Here is a 19219-nt window from a genome sequence, read left to right as displayed (position 1 = left end):
CCTTCACAACTTATACACTGTTTTAAAATAAATCATAGCTGGGCATGGTGGCGCACGCTTGTAATCCCAGCATTTGGGAAGCTGAGACCGAAGGATCGCAGTTCATGGACAGCCTCAGCTACTTAGTGAGGCCCTCTGCAACTCAGTGAGACCCTGTTTCAAAATAAAGAATAAAAAATTGGGCAAGGGTTGTAGCTCAGAGGTCGAATGCCTCTGGGTTCTATCCTCAGACCCACACACACACCAAAAAAAAAAAAAAAATCATAAAATAGGACTGGAGGTGTAGCTCAGAGGTAGAATGCCCTGATTCAATGTCCAGTAAAAAATGAATAAAAAGTGGTTTGTTTGTTTGTTTGTTTGTTTTAAATCAAGGCACGCATGGTGGCATGCTTGTAATCTCAGTACTTTTGAGGCTGAGACAGGAGAATCGCACTTAGGAGCCAGCCTTAGCTACTTAGGCCCTCTGCACCTTATTGAGACCCTGTTTCAAAGTTAAGAATAAAGGCTAGGGTGTAGCTCAGAGGTAGAATATCCCTGGGTTTGATCCCCAATACTGCCAAAAAAAGAAAAATTTAAAAGCATTAATGACCTGCTCACAGGATGGAAGGCAACGTCCTCTGTGCGGGGTCTGTCGGTGGGCAGCAAGCACACTTGCAGTCCTTGCATTTGCCTTCTCTGGGGGATTCAAGAAATACACAGCCCATCAGGAGCGACACAGTGGGGACATTTAGCACTCTCTCCTTGATCTCTGTGTGCTCTGTCTTCAAAATAATCAATGTTCAGTTTTTCTGGACATATGTTCTGTACACAAGTTTAAATCCACAGGCCTTTTTCTCGAACATCTGACATAAGAGCTTTGAGCAACTTTGTGACATTCAGTTTCTGTGACCTTCCTGCCCATCTGTTTCTGAACACAGCCCCTTCCCAAGCCCACAATTTTCTTCTTCCTGCAATAACTGTCACCGTGTGTAGCCGCCCGCCAGCCTGTGCCCCGATCATCCCTAAACATGCTCAGATTGGCAGGCCTGGGCTGCTGGCTCCTGGCATCTGTGTGTTATCTAATCAGTTCCTAAGGACTCCGTGCCAAGTGTTAGAACCAACATTCTGGAGTTGGGCATAGTGGAGCGCTTCTTTAATCCCAGCTGCCTGGGAGGAAAATCACAAGTGCGAGGCCAGCCTGGGCGACTTCGCCCGGCCATGTCTTGAGGTAAAAACTAGAAAGGGCTGGGAGCCAGGGCAGTGGCTGCACCTGCATCTCGGCTCCTGGGGAGACTGAGGCAGGGGATGGCAGGTCTGGCCAGCGCCAGGGAAGGGCTGAGGTGTAGTCACTGGCGAGTGCGCCTGGGCGCCGTCCCTAGCTCTACCCAAATCACCATTCTACCTAGCAGCTTTCCTCACTGAGGAAAATATTTTGGGTGTTTTGTCTTCTCATACATCGAGGTAGCTGGTTACCAGGAACTGTATTCTAGAGTCAGTTTACATATAATAATCACGAAGGACAAGCCTGGCTGAGGTGTCCAGTGACCTTCTCAGTAAAGGAAGGAAAGCAGGCAGGCAGACTGGAGACCAGGAAACTACCAGGGCTCTAAAGTTACAACAGCCCACGTGTTAACCATTTGCTGTCAACCTCCAAGTGGACGGGGGACTCCAAAAAGCTGCAGCATCCCGAGTTTTAGAAAGATGACTCATTTTTTAGAGACTTCCTTGTACTTCTAGGTTTAAGGCAGAATGAGATCTATAAATAGCCAGGTATTGAAATTTGTTTATGTATGCATTTCCAGTATTTCCTTTACCATATTTTTTCATTTTTAATTTATGTATTCCAGTGTTGTTTGCACATGATTTTCATTACTGTGCTTTGTTATAATTCATCATTTATACCATCCATATTCTTTCTTTTCTTACAGATTGTGATATCTTTAGTCTGAATTTTTAACTGGCATCAGAACTGGATGTTGGGGTCACTGTTTTATTGTACCACATGATTACCTAACTCAAAATGCCCCCCAAAAAGCTGAAATTAGTTAATATAATTTTTTAATGTTAAAAAAGATGTATAGTGGTAAAAAAAAATTTATTCTAGCAGCCATGTTGAACAATGTATTTAAAGACTGTAAACTCTTTGGAATACTGTATTTATCTGCTTATTGCAACATAAAGTACTTTGACTTACTCTTGGTAACTGTACAGTAATTTGGTTTACTGATGAAAGTTGTGAATAAAACTGTGAAACTAGAAAGAAGACTTTCTGGACTTTAATAGAAAAATGTGATTTTAATATTACTATTTCTCTTAATATAATTTTTCTTCAATTTTTCTCAACTCATTGTAAATAAACACATTCATACACACACACACACACACACACACACACACACACTTTTACTACAGTGATCATGCTTCTGTAAATGTCTGTGTCCCACTGGCTAAAATGTTATAATCTTTATTAGATATATATATATATATATATATATATATCTATATTTTTTAAATGTTGGCTTTTTCCCAATGAGTTATCATGTCTAGTGTACAGGAAAAAGTTTTACTATTACAGGTTAAAGTTTTGTAATTGTCCTCTTACGTTGGCCTGCCAAGGGCGAGTGGAAGAACATGGCTGCTCCCCAGCCTGGCCTTGGCATCCACCTGAGAGCATCATTGTTTCCAAACATGAAGGGTGCTTAATCGTTCCCTTTTCTCTGTATTCTGTAGGTCTCATAACAACAAACTGCAGTCTACAGCTTCTTAAAGTTCAGCGTGTTAACCTAACCTAAAACACAGCAAGAATCTGGTTGTCTGAACTATCTTAAAGTAAGGAGCCAGATGATTTTAGTCAGGTCATCCTGACAAGACTTGGCCTAACTTCATTTTTACTGCTCATACAGTCCAATTATATTCTTGGCTAACTTTGTCCAACGGTCAAGGGAAAAGCAAAGTCAACGACACCATTTTTTTGTCAAGATCAAATGGTTTTACTGTTGTGGCAGAAGCGGGAAAACTGTTTGTTGAAAAAAAAATAAAGAAAAAAAACAAGAAAAAAAAAAGATACTATGGGGTGAAGTGTAACTCCATGGAGATGCCACGTCTGCTCTTCAGTGAAGAAGCTGGCTTAGAGTCTCACAGAAAACTTTGACTGTATTTATTTATTGTTGCAAAAAAGACGCTTTTTTATTGCTGCCCTCATTTGTCAGCTAATTATTTTTTCTTATAAAATCCAGCCCCGGTTACATGTAATCCATCCTGTATCTTATCATGATTCCTGAAGGTAAAAGTACAAGACGACCTCTCGATGTCTTTTCTTTCTATGAAAGGAGCTGCTATGTACACGTGTGCACACACACAACTGGGAATCAACAATGCGTTTCTTGTTCACGGTAGATGAAAGTTCTGCTTGCGTAAAGGCTGGGCTGGGCGGGCCTGGACTATGGCCTCTGCTGCCTTGAACATCCGGCATAATTTGTCATTCACTCTCCACCAGGGGAAAGTGAGCAAAATCTATTTGAAGGTATCTTGTTTGTAAACATTTGTCAGATTCTAATTTTTCTTTTTGTATTAAAATTCAACTATGGATGTATATGAAACAAAATAAATGGAGATAATTTCTCTCCCACAGATGGAGGTGTCTTTGTGCGCTGATGATTCTCTGTAAGCCTTGGGGTGGGGGGATCTGCCAGTGGATGAAAGGCCCGCACCGGATGGGGCCTCCAGGACAGCAGTGGCCCTTGGCTCTGCAACCCAGGTCAGAGACCTCCGGGGTGCTCATCCTACATCGGGAGACGGGTTGGTGGTCACCGCGGTGTGACACGCCCGCTGCCTTGGTCTGTACCTTCTGTGACTCCAGGCAGAGCTTGCACCCAGGGAGACGCTTATGTTGTACGAGGGGCGTTTTTAGACGACTCATCCTCTGTGTGTGTCTTGTTTGTTGGCTCCATGTAAGGAAAAGTAGCAGAAGCATTAGGAAAGGAGCAGAGACTGCAGGGGACGGCGCGCGGAGCCTGCTTTGCCTTCCCGTGTTCACGCCTCCCGCGTTGTACGGCTCTTGTGATAATGGCTTCTAAGATCTGCCTGCATCGGATTATACGGCTTTGCAAAACTTTTCCTAGATTTTGCACTAACTCATAACTAGCTTTGTCCTACCGAGTTCTGCAATTTACCTTGTTGTTTTTTTAAAGGTTTCCTTCTGTTTAATGTTACCCTGCTATGCAAAGCCTTCCCCAGACCTTCCTTTCTTAAAAGAAAGGCATTGCTACGGTTCCGGGTTCTTTCTTACCCCAGGCTCAGGTGTACAGGTTCTTCGGGGTCAGCTTTGTCTAATGGAGCCCATCCCTTTTTGTGCATAAAGATGGCACTTAGGCCTAAGCTTACAAACTAAAGAGAATAATCAATTGCTCAATGTGGAAACAAAATCTTTGCTTAACTATTCAGATGGAAGTAGTCAATACAGGTTATTTTGTCCTTTTAGTTTTAAAAAAAATGTTACATATTGTATGCGCTGTGCTGATGCAAGAATTCTACATTTTAACGAATTATAAAGTTATTCTGCATCTCACCATGTCACAGTTTCTGTACTATTTATTCATATATATAAATATATATGAGCTTAATCATTAAACACTTGTCGCAGCAAGAACTTTCCTACCTGTAGGCAATAGATTGCTATGTTTTTAACAAATTGTGGCAAATTCTAAACTCTTTTTGTACGTAATAGGACATTTCATCCTAGAAAAATAAAGTAATGTTTTTGACATTGGATTTGGTGCAGTTTCTAATGAAACAATTGTTGGTTGGTTGAGTGGCTGGTTGATATATTTTCTGAAGCTGTTGGCATTGTCAAACTGTACAAAAAAGGTAAATTTGATGGAAATCCTGAGACCAGGAAGATGTTAATTTCATATGTGTATAAGGATATAGACCCATTTTGCAATATAAATACATAAAGACATTTTATAGTTTTATCAACTGTAGAACTTTGGTCTTTCAAAAGTAATTTTTTCACAAAACGTTATCTTGCCAGGCGTGGTGGCGCACACTTGTAATTCTAGTACTTGGGAGACTGAGACGGGAGGCTCCCGGGTTCTTGGCCAGCCTCAGCTACTTAGGCCTTCCACAACTTAGACCACGCTTCAAAATAAAGGATAAAAAAAATAGGGCAGGGGATATAGCTCCGAGGTAGAATGCAGTTCAATCCCCAGTACTGCCCCCCAAAAAAAAGTTATCTCAAAAGCTGCTTTTCTATAAGTATTCTGTGACAAGCTTCTACTATTCATTGAAATAGTTATTTTCCTTGCAATAATTCAAGTAGTATAGTGTACATTTGTGAAACTGTCAAGATGTTTCTACCCCAGTCTTGGGGCCAGTAAATATATTTCATTTGCATTCATAGATTTCTTTCACTAAAAATACTTTCAGTGTTGTGTTCCATCAGCCAAGAGTAGTCCCTATTTAAGACCTTTCTATAATACGGCTAAAGCTTTTTTTCCCTACCCAAATCCTTCAGGATTTGTAATGTCTTGCATTAGGTTGAAATAATTAACAATTTTATATCTCAGGTTGTCTTGAGTGTTAGAAACCCCGAGACGGGCTACTGTTTTTTGACCTACCTTCCTAGAATATGAAAAAAATTCTTTCATTTTTCTGTTCGTTCCTATGAAGGCAAACTCTTGGCTACTCTGTTGTACTTCTGATATTAAAGAGACCCCCTCGTGGCCTTTGGAATCTGCACAGTGGCGCACCCTGGCAGACAGCGCTTGTGGGACGCCCGCCGCGGTCCCAGCACACTCGGCTTCCCGTCTTCAAATGGGAATGGTGCTGGCGTCTGTGTTTAGCAAGTGGCTGTCAGTGTTGAGGAGAAGGGTGCCCGCAGAGAAGGGTTTTTAATCATTTGAAGTGGTCTGCAGTGCGTCTACATACTTAAAATGAGATACTGAAAAAAGCATTTCTCAGAAGATCACATTTGACCCAATTTGGACCAAATTCAACTTCAGAAGTAATCTGTATTTGAAAATTAATAATAAAACCCTTGCTCATTGCAAACTCAATTGTGTCCTAAAATTAAGGTTATGTATTGTGACAAGTTGGGTGTGTGTGTGTTGGTGTTTGTTTGATTTTAGAGGGGCATTCTAACTCTGAGCTACACCCCTTTTTATTTTTTATTTGGAAACAGGATCTTGCTAAGTTGCTGAAGTTGGCCTCAAACCTGCGATCCTCCTGTACCAGCCTCCAAAGTACTGGGATTACAGATGTGCACCACCACGCCCGGCTATTTTAGGTTTGTTTGTTTAATGTTGGTACTGGGGATTAAGCCAGTGGGATTCTACCACAGAGCTACTTCTGAGCCCTTTTTTGTGTTTGTGACCTGGGTTTGGACCCAGGAGATTACACCTCTGAGGTACACCCTCAGCTCTAGTTTTTATTTTGAAACAGTCTAAATTTCTAAGTTGCAGAGGGCCTCACTACATAGCCAAGACTGGCTGCAAACCTGTGATCCTCCTGTCTCAGCATCCCAAGTACTGGGATTACAAGTGTGCGCCACCATGCCTGGTTTAGCCCTTTTTACTTTTTATTTTGCAACAAGATCTCACTAAATCACTACACAGTGGCCTCTAAACTGTGATCCTTGTGTCTCAGCCTCCTGAGTTTTGGGAGTACAGATGTACACTTCCACACTGTGCTTACAAGTCAGTGTTAAAGGCCGGGCAAAGTGGTGCAAGCCCATAATCCTACTAATTGGGAGGCTGAGGCAGGTGGATCTCGGGGTTATTTTGGTGTTTTGTTTTGTTTTTGTACTGGGGATTGAAACCAGGTTCATTCTATCTCTAAGCTATGCCCCTTTTTTATTTTAAAGTTGAGTCTTGTTAAGTTACTGAGGGTCTCACTAAATTGATGAAAATGGAGTGAACCCTATGATCCTACTGTCTCGGCCTCCCAGGTCCTGAGATCACAGATGTGTGCCATCCACGCCAGCCAGGATTATAGGTTCCATGGCCAGGCTCAGCAACGTAGAAAACAAAAATGACCAGAGTACAGCTTAAAGGTAGAATGCCCTTGGGGATATGCCATCTCCAAGCAACACTCCCAGACCTATTCTTCCTATTCTTTATTTTAAAACAGGATCTCACTAAGTGGCAGAGGGCCTCACATATTGTTGGAGCTGGTTGCAAACCTGTGATCCTCCTATCTCAGCCTCCCAAGTACTAGGATCACAAGCATGGGCCGCCACGCCTGGTTCACCAAAAAAAAATTAAAAACAGCCGGGCGTGGTGGCACACGCTTGGAATCCCAGTATTTGGGAGGCTGAGACAAGAGGGTCTAGGTTTGCAGTCAGTCTCAGCTACTTAGGCTCTTTGCAACTCAGTGAGACCCTGTTCAAAATAAAGAATAAATAATATCTGGGATTGGTGGCACACGCTTGTAAATCCCAGCATTTGGGAGGCTGAGACCGGAGGATCTCAGTTAGCAGACAGTCTCGGCTACTTAGGCTCTTCGCAACTTAGACCCTGCTTCAAAATAAAGAATAATAAAAAAAAGAAAAAAAATAGGGCAGGGGGTGTAGCTCGGAGGTCAAATGCCCCTGAGTTCCATCCCCATACCCACCCAAAAAAATTGGAGGTTTTTTTTTTTGTTTTTTGTTTTGCGGGTCTGGAGATGGAACCCAAGGGTATTTGACTTTGGAGCTACACCCCCTGCCCTATTTTTTTATTCTTTGTTTGGAAACAGGTTCTCACTGAGTTGCAGAGGGCCTCACTAACTAGCTGAGGCTGTCCACAAACCAAGATCCTCCAGTCTCAGCCTCCCAAATGCTGGGATTACAAGCGTGTGCCACCATGCCCGGGTTAAACAACAAAATTTTTAGCCAGGCGTGGTGGCGCACAGTTGTAATCCCCGTGCTTGGGAGGCTGAGACAAAAGAGGATCGCGCAGGTTCAAAGCCAGCCTTAGCTGGCTTAAGGGATCCTGTTTCCAAATAAAATATAAAATAGTCTGGGAGTATAGCCCGGAGGTAGAAAACCCCTGGGTTCCATCCCCAGTACCACAAAAAAAAAAAAAAAAAAAAAAAAAAAAGTCTTTAAAAGCTAGTTTCTTAAAAAAAAAAAAAAAAAAGCTCATGATTTATTGATCTTTCCCTACAAAAAGAAAATTTCTTTTTTTTCCCCCTTGAACTCTTTAACAAGTTAATTTGAAGGAAGGGTACTGTTAAACCACTCCCAATGGCAAGTGAGTATTGCATCCATGAGGAACTATTATATGTGTATATGGTCTTTGGAGGATGAATCCACGTGCTAAGAAAAATCTGCCCATGAGATAAAAGGATTAGAAGCCAGATGTGTTGGTCCACGCTTGTAATCCCAGCATTTGAGAAGCTGAGACAGGAGGATCGTGGTTCACAGGGCCAGCCTTAGCTACTTAGTGAGGCTCTTTGCAACTCAGTGAGACCCTATTTCAAAATAAAGAGTACAAAATAGGGCTCCAGGGTGTAACTCAGAGATAGAATGCCCCTGGCCAGGTTCCATCCCAAGTAACACACACAAAAAAAAATAGGATTAGAAATGATAATGGTGCCGGGCGTGGTGGCGCATGCTTGTAATCCCCGCACTTGGGAGGCTGAGACAGGAGGATCGCATGGATTTGAAGCCAGCCTCAGCTACTGAGTGAGGCTCTCAGCAACTTAGTGAAACCCTGTTTCCAAATAAAATAGAAAAAGGTCTGGGAGTATAGCCTAGAGGTAGAAAGCCTCTTAACTTCCACCCCCAGTACCACCAAAAAAAAAAAAAAAAATGATAATGAATTAGCTCATTAAAATTTTCCATAATTAACAACTGTATTCAATGCCCTGAATTTTTGTTTTGTTTTGTTTTCTTGAGGTTTTTTGTGGTGCTTGGGATTGAACACTGGAAAGTGAGCTACACCCCAAGCCCTACTTTATTTTGAAACGGGTACTCCCTAGGTTGATGAGTCTCACTACTTGCTGAGGCTGTCCTCAAGATCCTCCTGTCTCAGTCTCCCAAATTCTGGGTTTTCAGGCATGTACCACCATGTCCAGCCCTGAGTGAATGTTAAGGGAAAAAAGATTTTTTTCTCTTTTTTGAGTGGTTTATTTATTTATTTATTGGTACTGGAGATGGAACCCAAGGGCTCTTCTACCTCCGGGCTATACTCCCAGACGCATTTTATATTTTATTTGGAAACAGGGTCTCACTAAGTTTCTGAGAGCCTCACCAAGTAGCTGAGGCTGGCTTCGAACCTGCGCGATCCTCCTGTCTCAGCCTCCCAAGCGCGGGGTTTACAAGCATGCGCCACACGCCCAGCCCCTTTGATTTATTTTGAAAGGGGTCTCAGTGAGTTTCTGAGGTGTGCACCACCACGCCAGACTAAAAGGAGATTCTTCTCCTGTTCACACCCCTAACCCCTGCTTCTTGGGTTGATTGTGTGTCTGTGGCCAAGCTCTTTAACAATGGCCTTAGTTTACCCAGGCAGTTTCCTTATTTTATTTATTTATTTATTTTTAGTTTTTTGAAATGCTGGGGATGGAACCCAGGGTCATTGTGCTTCTGAGCCATACTCAGCCCTTTTTTTTTTTTTTTTTTTTTTTGCTGGTCTGGGGATGGAACATGGGCATTCAACCTCTGAGCCACACCCCCTGCCCTATTTTTATTCTTTATTTTGAAACAGGGTCTCACTAAGTTGCGGAGGGCCTCACTAAGTAGCTGAGGCTGACCATGAACCTCCGATCCTCCGTTTTCAGCCTCCCAAATGCTGGGATTACAAGGGTGCACCACCACGCCTGGCATCCAGCCTTATTTTTTTAGTCTTTTTATTTTATTCATTTATTTATTTATTTATTTATTTATGGTACCGGTCTATACTCCCAGACCTATTTTACATTTTATTTGAAAACAGGGCTTTCACTAAGTTGCTGAGAGCCTCACTAAGTATCTGAGGCTGACCTGGAACCTCTGCGATCCTCCTGTCTCAGCCTCCCAAGTACTAAGATTACAAGGCATGCGCCAACACACCCAGCCTAGTCTTTTTATTTTTTGAAACAGGGTTTTGCTGAGTTACTAAGTGACTGAAGCTGTCAATGAAATGTGATCCTCTGGTCTCAGCCTCCAGAATGCTGGGATTACAAGGGTGTGCCACAATGCCTGGCTTTTATTTTTTATTTTATTTTATTTTTGTGGTACTGGGGGTGAAACCCAAGGGCTTTTCTACCTCTGGGCTATACTCCCAGACCCATTTTATGCTTTATTTGGAAACAGGGTCTTAACTAAGTTGCTGAGAGCCTCACTAAGCAGCTAAGGCTGGCTTCGAACCTGTGAGATCCTCCTGTCTCAGCCTCCCAAGTGCTATAATTACAAGTGTGGGCCACCACACACAACCTTATTCTTTATTTTGAAACAGGGTTTGACTAAGTTGCGGAGGACCTCACTAAGTAGTTGAGGCTGGCTGTGAACTGTGATCCTCCTGTCTTAACCTTACAAGTATTAAAAGTGTATGCCAAAACCGGGCATGGTGGCGCACACTAGTAATCCCAGCATTCTGGAGGCTGAGACTGGAGGATCATGGACAGCCTCAGCTACTTAGTGAGGCCCTCTGCAATTCAGTGAGACCTAGTTTCAAAATAAAGAATAAAATATAGGGCAGGGCATGTAGCTCAGACATCAAATGCCCCCTGGGTTCCGCCCCCAGACCTGCAAAAAAAAAAAAAAAAGTATGCCAAGCTGGGCATGGTGGCACAAGCTTGTAATCCCAGCATTTGGAAGGCTGAAACAGGAGGATGGCAGTTCGTGGACAGCCTCAGCTACTACTTAGTGAAGCCCTTTGCAACTCAGTGAGACCCTGTTTCAAAATAAAGAATAAAAAAATATGGCTGGGGGTATAGCTCAGAGGTACAAAACCCCTGGGTTCCCTCAAAAAAAGTGTACACCACCACTCCCGGCTTTCTCTCTTATTGAAGTTTTGAGCCGGGCATGGTGGCACACACTTGTAATCCCAGCATTCAGGAGGCTGAGACCTGAGGATAGCGGTTCACAGACAGCCTCAGCTACTTAGGCCCTCTGCAACTCAGTGAGACCTGGTTTCAAAACAAATAATAAAAAATAGAGCAGGGGCTGTAGCTTGAAGGTCGAATGCCCCTGGGTTCCATCCCCAGATCCTCAAAAAAAAAAAAAAAGAAAAAAAAATTTTGGTTTGAATTAAGACATGCTGAGGCTGGGCGTGGTGGCACACGCTTGTATTCCCAGCACTTTGGGAGGCTGAGACAAGAGGATCGCGGTTCTCGGACAGCCTCAGCTACTTAGGCCCTTGGCAACTCTGAGACCTTGTTTTAAAAAAAAAAAAATAGGACTGGGTTTGTAGCTAGGAGGTAGAATGCCCCTAAGTTTTATCCCCAGTACCGCAAAAAATATAAATAAATAAATAGCCGGACGTGGTGGCACACACATGTAATCTCAGCATTCAGGAGGCGAAGACTGGAGGATGGTGGTTCGTGGACAGCCTCAGCTAATTAGCTTGGCTCTTCACAACTCAGATCCTGTTTCAAAAAATAAGAAAAGACTAAATAATAGGGTTGGGAGTGTAGCCCCTGGGTTTCATCCCCAGTACCACAAAAAAGAATTAATTAATTTAAAAAATAGGGATGTGGTTAGAAGACTCCTGGGTTCAATCCTCAGTACCTAAAAAAAAATTTTTTTATGCTAGTGATCAAGCCATTTTTTGCAGCCAGGCATAGTTGGACATGCTTGTGATCTCAGTACTTGGGAGGCTGAAACAGGAAGATCACAGTTCTCCATCAGCCTCAGCTACTTAGTGAGGCCCTCTGCAACTTAGTGAGACCCTGTTTCAAAAATAAAGAATAAGCCGGGCGTGGTGGTGCACACTTGTAATCCCTGCGCTTGGGAGGCGGGGACAGAAGGATCACGCAGGTTCGAAGCCAGCCACGCTGGCGTAAGAGACCCTGTTTCAAAAATATAAAACAGTAGGTCTGGGAGTGTAGCCCAGAGGTAGAAAGGCTTCCAGGAACCCCAGTACCACCAAAAAAAAAAAAAAGAAGAAGAAGAAGAAAAATATATATATAAAATAGGATAGGTCTGGGGTTGTAGCCCAGAGGTAGAAGGGCTTCCAGGAACCCCAGTACCACCAAAAAAAAAAAAAAAAAAAAAAAAAAAAAAAAGAAAAAAATATATATAAAATAGGTCTGGGGTTGTAGCCCAGAGGTAGAAGGGCTTCCAGGAACTCCCCTACCACAAAAAAATAAATAAAAAATAGAGTAAGCCGGGCATGGTGGTGCACACTTGTAATCTAGGCATTTGGGAGGCCGAGACAGTTGGATCCAAGGTTCGCGGACAGCCTCAGCTACTTAGTCCTCCGCAACTCAGTGAGAACGTTTCAAAATAAGGAATAAAAAATAGGACTGGAGCCGGGTGTAGTGGCGCACGCTTGTAATCCCAGCACTTGGGAGGCTGAGATAGGATGATTGTGTTTCAGGGACAATATCAGCTACTTAGGCCCTCTGCAACTCAGTGAGACCCTGTTTCAAAATAAAGAATAAAAAATACGGCAGGGGGTGTAGCTCGGAGTTTGAATGCCCCTGGGTTCCATCCCAGACCGGCAAAAAAAAAAAAAGAAAGAAAGAAAGAGAGAGAGAAAGAAAGAAAGAAAGAAAGAAAGAAAGAAAGAAAGAAAGAAAGAAAAGCCGGGTGTTGTGGCGCACACTTATAATCTCAGTACTTGGGAAGCTGAGACAGAATCATACCGGTTCGAAGCAAACTTAGTGAGACCTTGTTTCCAAATAAAATAGGTCTGGGAGTGTAGCCCAGACGTAGAAGACCCCTGGGTTCCATCCCTAGTGCCAATACATACATACATACATACATACATACATACATACATACATACTAAAAATAGGGCCAGGGATATAGCTTGGAGGTTGAATCCCCCTGGGTTCAATCCCCAGTACTGAAATTTAAAGAAAAGAAAAAACTTTTTTTGCAAACTAACTGGCAAGTGGGAGTAGTCACTGAAGAATATTGGCTCCAGGGTTTAGAAATGAGTTTGAGAAAACGCTTTTTCCCAAACGTTTAGGCTCAGGGAGACTTAAAAATAAAAAAAACAGGTGCATCCAAGATCTGATTTCAAGGCAAGGTTTACTGCTTTACAAACACAAACACGATACTTGGTCTCAATAGAAAAATGCTATCAGATACACCCAGAAACAGTGAGCACTGTAAGAGCTGCCAGGCTGGCGCAGAACATGAGTTATGGGAGCAGGGAGGCATGGAAACCCTGTATCTTACATTTTGGCACATCAGGAACACTCGCTTTAAATGGTAGTTTGCTGGAATTAAGCCCTTCGGTATTCTTTAATGTAAAACGTCTCCCATTTACCCTAAGCGCTGACCCTCGTGTGTGACCTGAATGACATTCCGTCTGTATATGTTCTTTTGACCAGTGCGCTGTTAATGTACAGAATTTTAAATGGTATGGTCTGAGTATAAAATTTGGTTTGATACATGACAAAAACGATTCAAAGTTGTATATTTAAATTCAAGAAATGTTGGTTAACTCTTTTTACTGAAGAATGTATTAAAAAATAATTTAAAAACGGAACCCGAAGCAGTGATCTGTTTTGTGGACCACAGGCCCAGCACCTGTGCGAAGCCCTGGTACTGGATGTGGTGCATTTCCCGAGGGCCCCGGGCCCACTACATCGGCCTTCTTTAAGTAAGAAAATAACTTCGGGGTGGGGTTGGGGCTGTGCTCGGCCTGCACAGTGCCTGTGGGCCCGGTTTTAAAGGAAGGCCCCAAAACCTAGAGCTAGATCTTTGAGGACTTGCTGAATTGCAAGCCCCTTGTGACCCGCAAATGCCTGGCGGGCCGCGTCTCAAAGGCAGGGGCTGCGCAGTGCACCCAGAACTTGCCGGTCCCTTCTTCGGTTGAACCTCTTCACGTAGCTGCTGCTGTCCCTGAGCAGCCCGTCTCCCGGCCGCAGGCGCGCTCGCAGGACCTGGAGCAGGGCCGCGGGGAGCTGCCGGCGCTTATGGTAGATGTGGCCCATCACGATGTACCTGATGCCTGGACGAAAGAACCAAGTGTAAGTGAGCACTGTCCGTGGTGCCCTGAGCCCAGGAGAGCCGTGGGTACCACCTTTAGGAAACGCCCAGAACGGAGTCTTATCTTGCTGCCCTGTAGAAGCTATAACCTCCTGACAACAGGCAGACAATCAGCATTACAGTGCATCAGAGCACACCCTGTGCTGTTACCCCAAGGGGAGAAGGGCCTTTCTCGGTTCTGCACAGAACCTCTTCTCCCTCTGGCACAGATTTCTCTTGCACCCTATTTGTTAAGATACTAAGTACCTGCTTTATGGCGATCCCTGCTGATCTCACCTTTTTTTTGGGGGGAGGGGGAGGGCGCTTAAATCAGAGGGGCCAAAATGACACCTGCTGTAAATTCTACTAGTCATAGTTCTTTCTCAAAAAGTGCTGGGGTAAGCGGGGGGGTGCGGAGGCGCACGCTTGTAATCCAGCAATTGGGTAGGCTGAGACAGGAGGATCGCGGTTCGATGACAGCTTCAGCTACTTTTGAGGCTCTCTGCAACTCTGTGAGACCCTGTTTCAAAATAAAGAGCAAAATATATATATGGCTGGAGTGTAGCTCGGAGGTAGAATGCCCTTGGGTTCCATCTCCAGTACCATAAATAAATAAATAAATAAATAAATAAATAAATAAATAAAATACACCTATGGTTGGGCGTGGTGGCACATTCCCATAGTCCCAGCACTTGGGAGGCTGAGCCAGGAGGATTGCAGGTTGGAGGACAGCTTCGCCAGCTTAGGGCGACTCTCTGCAACCTAGAGACCCCGTTTCCATAGCAAACAATAAAACGGGCTGGGGGTGTGGCCGGGAGGTAGAATGCCCCTGGGTTCCATCCCCAGCACCACGAAAATGAAGTACGTCTCCGAAGGGGTCGTTCGGGTCGGCTCAGTACCAGGTTTAAACGCTGGGCATGGCTTATTGCAACCGGGGGCGTCCAGGGCCAACAGGTGGACTCGGAAGAACACGCCGTCGGGGGCGAAGTACAGGCGGTCCATCTTGTACAGCCCGCCGGGGTCCACCAGCAGGGTCACCAGGCGGATCCCGGGCCCCAGCACGTCCACGTCGTGCACCACGCCGTTCACTGCTGCTTCCAAACACAAGAGTGGGGGGTGACTGCGACTTTCCGGGTCTTCTCCGGCTTTGGCAAACCCCCCCGGGGTCCGGGGCTCGCGAAGGCTCGCCTGGGCCGGGCCCGCGCTCACCGAACTCGCTCCCGCAGACCGCCTCGCGCGCGTCCAGCTCCGTCCTGCAGGCGCGCGCGCACGGCTCGGCGTCCCCGGGCGGCGGCGCGTGCGCGTGCGCGGAGCCGGTCGGCGGCGCGGCGGCGCGCGGCCGGTTGCTGTGGGCGGGGTCGGGCGCGTGCGCATGCGCGTGCGGCCTCGCGCCGGGGAAGCGCAGGGCCCGGGGGCGCGCGCGCCGCGAGGCCTCGTCCGGCGGGGACGCGCGGCGCCGCGACGCGCGGTTCTCGGCCTGCGCCAGGCGCGGGTCCGGCGGCGCCGCGGGCGCGCGCGCGCTCTCCCGGAAGCCGGCGGGGTCCTCGGCGGGCGGCGGGGGCTTCCGGCGCCGGGCGTCGTCGGGCCAGGCCCGCGGGGCGGCCTCCGCCGTGCGCGGCCGTCGCGGCGCCTCGGGGACCGGCTGCGTGCGGGGCGCGGGCGCGGCGTCCGGCTTCGTGCGGTGGGGCGGCGAGGCTGCGGGGGAAAGGGCGGAGGCCCGTGAGCGGGAGGCCGGGCGGGGAGCCGAGGCCCGTGGAGCCCAAAGATCCCGGTGCTGGGAAGGCCGGGACAGCAGGATCGCGGGGTCGAGGCCAGCCTCAGCCACCTGGCGAGCTCACGTTAAAAAGGGGCCGGCTGGGGGTGTGGCTTAGAGCTAGGGTGGGCTTGAGTGCGGTCCCCAGCACCGCAGTAAGTAAATAAAGAGGGCTGGGGGTGCATTTGGAGGTAGAATGCCCCTGGGCTCGATCCCTAGTTCATCAAGATTTTTTTAAAAGGGGGGAGGAGGGCCCTGGGAGAGAGATTGGGGTCCTGGGAGATTTAATGAACACCCGCAGAAGTAGGAGTGGGGAGGCTCCTGGAAGTGAATGAAGGAGAACCGGGAGGCCACCCGTGGCCAGGGGAGGGGCACGGTCCCGGCCCCTCTCCTGGCAAAGGGCCCCCCAGAAAGTGCAGGGGCCGCGAGGGTGATCAGGAGCTTTGTCAAATCAATGGCTTTTCACATAATAGCTCTCTAATTATTCTAGGACTCAATATTTCTTTTTTAATTAACTTTTTTTTTTTTTTGCAGTACTGGAATGGGACCTAGGGGCATTCTACCTCCGAGCTACACCCCCACCTCTACTTATTATTTATTTTTGAAACAGGGTCTCGCGGAGTTGCAAAGGACCTCACTAAGTAGCCGAGGCTGTCCACTAAACCGGATCCTTCTGTCTCAGCCTCCCAAGCGCGGGGATTACAAGCGTGCACCACCACGCCCGGCTCCTTTTATTTCTTGAAGTGGCGTCTCACTGGCTTGCCGAGGGCCTCACTAAGTAGCTGAGGCTGCCCTCGACCGTGATCCTCCTGTCTGGGCCTTGCGAATTCTGGGATTACAAGCGTGCGTCACCACGCCCGGCCTAGGACTCAATATTTCTGATAACGGGTTAAACAGCAAACTCTTTATGCCCTTCCTTTTATATATATATATATATATATATATATATATATATATATGCATATATATACATATATATACATATATACATACATACACACACATATGTATGTATGTATGTATGTATGTATGTATGTATAAACATCCGCCTTTCTGCTATTTACAGTCTGTAGAGCAAGTCCCAAGAGCAAGCCCCAGGAGAGGGGAGGAGTCTCCTGTTCCAGGTTCTCCTAATTGTTTAAGCGCCCCTGACAACCGAACTATTTGGTTTTCCCATCGCTGTTTACACACTCATCCTGGTTTCTGCAGAATGGAGCACTTGTGAGTGGATTTTTATCTGGCTTCTTGGACACCACTTAACTGGTAAACCACAGCTTAGAAAGGTTTTTAAAGGCTTGGCTGGGAGGCCGAGGCCCCTCGTTAAGTATAAAAGCACACCATGACTTCCAATTTTACCCCCATTAGGAGGTGGAGAAAATCTCTTTAAGTGGGATGGCATGAAGACACATTTTCTCCAATTATTAATGATTTTCTTCAGCTCTGCAGACAGGTTGGTGAGCCAACCGGCCAGCCTGGGAGCTGGGCACCTTTCCATTCCCGGTTATACAACCTCGGCTCCCTGTTTGCCTGGGTCCCAGCGCCCTCCAATCAGACTCGGGAACTGGGGAGCAGTCTTTTTTTCTCTCTCTCTCTCTCATTGCATTAAAGAGCTGGGTCCGCCTATTTGCAGCTCGGGTAACGCTTGGTTTCAAGCGATTTCTCTTGCCCAATGGGTCATCTTTAAAATCAGCTTTGCCCGGCGTTAAGAGCTGCAGTAAGATGGATAGGGTTCTGGGCTCCGCAGAGGTGACCGAGCCTCGCTACAGGACACAGCTGAGTAAAGTTGTGGCTGCCCAGCGCCTGGCTGTCAACTGTTGACCCCACAACTGCTTCCCCGTTGATATCATCTGTTGTCATGGGAAAGATGACCCGATATTTGGGTTAAATGCTGCTGAAGTCATCCGATTTCCCTGTGGAAAAATAACCCAAAGCCCAATTGCCCTGTGAGGTGCGGAAGCTCTTTTTCCCAGAGATAGCAAAGGGAGCAGAGCATCGAGAAAGCAAAGCAAAACAAAAACAGGATCTTCGCAGGGGACCACCCCCCACCCCCACCCCCACCCCCATTTCTTTCTCCCGAGCTCCCTAACAATTTCGTTTCGTGCATGAATCGTGCTTACGGTGTCTCAAGGCAGAGCCGGCCCAGGTGTCCCGAGGCCGCTGGCTGGGGCGGCGGGGAGAGGGTCTCCCCCCAGGCGCCGCGACCCCTCCCCTGACACTTTCCCTCCTCCGGGGAAGGCGCAACTACTTAACATGCAAAGTTTCTCCAGCCTGCCGGGCTCGCCCGCCGGGGAAGGTTCACTCGGCGAACTGCCTTCTTTCCCCAAAGGCCGCCCCCCCCACACACACAGGACCTGGGGGACCGGCCTGCGGCCCCCCCCCAGCCCCCCGCCCGCGGGCCCCGCCCCTCGGGGCTCCGATCACAGCGACCTCACCTTCGCCGGGGGCCACCCGGGCCTGGGGGGGCGACCCCGCGAGCAGCCAGAGCAGCCAGAGCGCCCGAGCTGTCATCTCGCCGCCGCGCGCTCCCGGCCCCGGGCGAGGCGGGGCGGCCCTCGCCGCCCGAGCCCCCTCCCCAGGCCGCGGGTCTCCCCGAGGATGCTCGGCGCCCGGCCCACCTGCGCCCGAGCCTCGGCTAGATTCCGGGACAACAAACGAAACGGGAGCCCAGGGCAGCCTGGGCTGGTGGGGGGACGGTGGCAAGGCGGGCATGCCCCAAAGAGCCGCAACCCCAGACCTCACTCCAGGCGGGAGGGAGCGGGCGTGTGCGTGGCCCGCTCCACTCTCCACCCGCCCCGTGGAATCGGGGGTTTTGTTCGCGTGTTGTGTGGGCGGTTTGCTGGTGGTTTTGTTTGGGCCGTGCTGGGATTGAACCCGGGGGCATTCTACCTCTCGGGGACACCCTTTTCTTTGGAAACAGGCTCTTGCTGAGTTGCTGAGCGCCTCCCTCGCCAGTCGCTGAAGCTGTCCTCCAGCTCCTGTCTCGGCCTCTCCAGTCCTGGGATCACAGGCCTGCGCCACCACACCACGCCCTGATGTGTTTTATCTTCTATTGTTGAGGTTAATGGGCATTGAAGGCAGAGGCCTTCTACCCCCAGGCTAGCCCCCCACCAACCCTTTTTTTGTTTTGAAACTTGGTTGTTTTGACCCTAGGTTGCTGACATTCTGGCTGAGTAGCTGAAGCTGGCCTCAAACCCGTGATCTTCCCGTCTCAGCCTCCCAAGTACTGGGTTTACAGGTGCATCGCACCAGAAATTGGTATTTAGTTAGCCAGATTCACGTGCTTGCTGAGTGCCTTTTACCTGCTGGATGCTGGAAGACAAAACTGAGTGAAAGAGCTTAGGTAGCCCTTTTTATCCTCCCTAAGGAAAAGGACCCATTTTCTG

General features: G+C 47.3%; 2 protein-coding genes across 3 annotated transcripts in view; one reads left to right on the top strand and one right to left on the bottom strand.

The window, feature by feature from the left end:
- Window positions 1-2746, top strand: part of BPTF (bromodomain PHD finger transcription factor) — a gene marked incomplete at both ends in the record, with an annotated part of 152889 nt that extends 150143 nt beyond the window's left edge. For both annotated transcript variants that reach the window (XM_080713422.1, XM_080713423.1), the window contains one exon: window positions 2710-2746. In XM_080713422.1, the coding sequence (XP_080569548.1) occupies window positions 2710-2746 (37 nt within the window). The remainder of the gene's footprint in view (window positions 1-2709) is intronic.
- An 11129-nt stretch (window positions 2747-13875) lies between these two features.
- Window positions 13876-18344, bottom strand: LOC308275756 (UPF0450 protein C17orf58; the record flags this gene model as incomplete). Its single annotated transcript, XM_080714109.1, has 4 exons — window positions 13876-14066; window positions 14983-15174; window positions 15293-15778; window positions 18269-18344. 4 exons carry the CDS (start codon window positions 18342-18344, stop codon window positions 13876-13878), a joined length of 945 nt encoding a protein of 314 aa, XP_080570235.1.
- Window positions 18345-19219: the final 875 nt, after the last annotated feature.

The sequence above is a fragment of the Muscardinus avellanarius genome, assembly GCF_963383645.1.
Source record: "Muscardinus avellanarius genome assembly, chromosome: 16".
Taxonomy (NCBI): domain Eukaryota; kingdom Metazoa; phylum Chordata; class Mammalia; order Rodentia; family Gliridae; genus Muscardinus; species Muscardinus avellanarius.
Note: the sequence above shows the minus strand (reverse complement) of the source record. Positions and strands in the feature narration are given on the sequence as shown.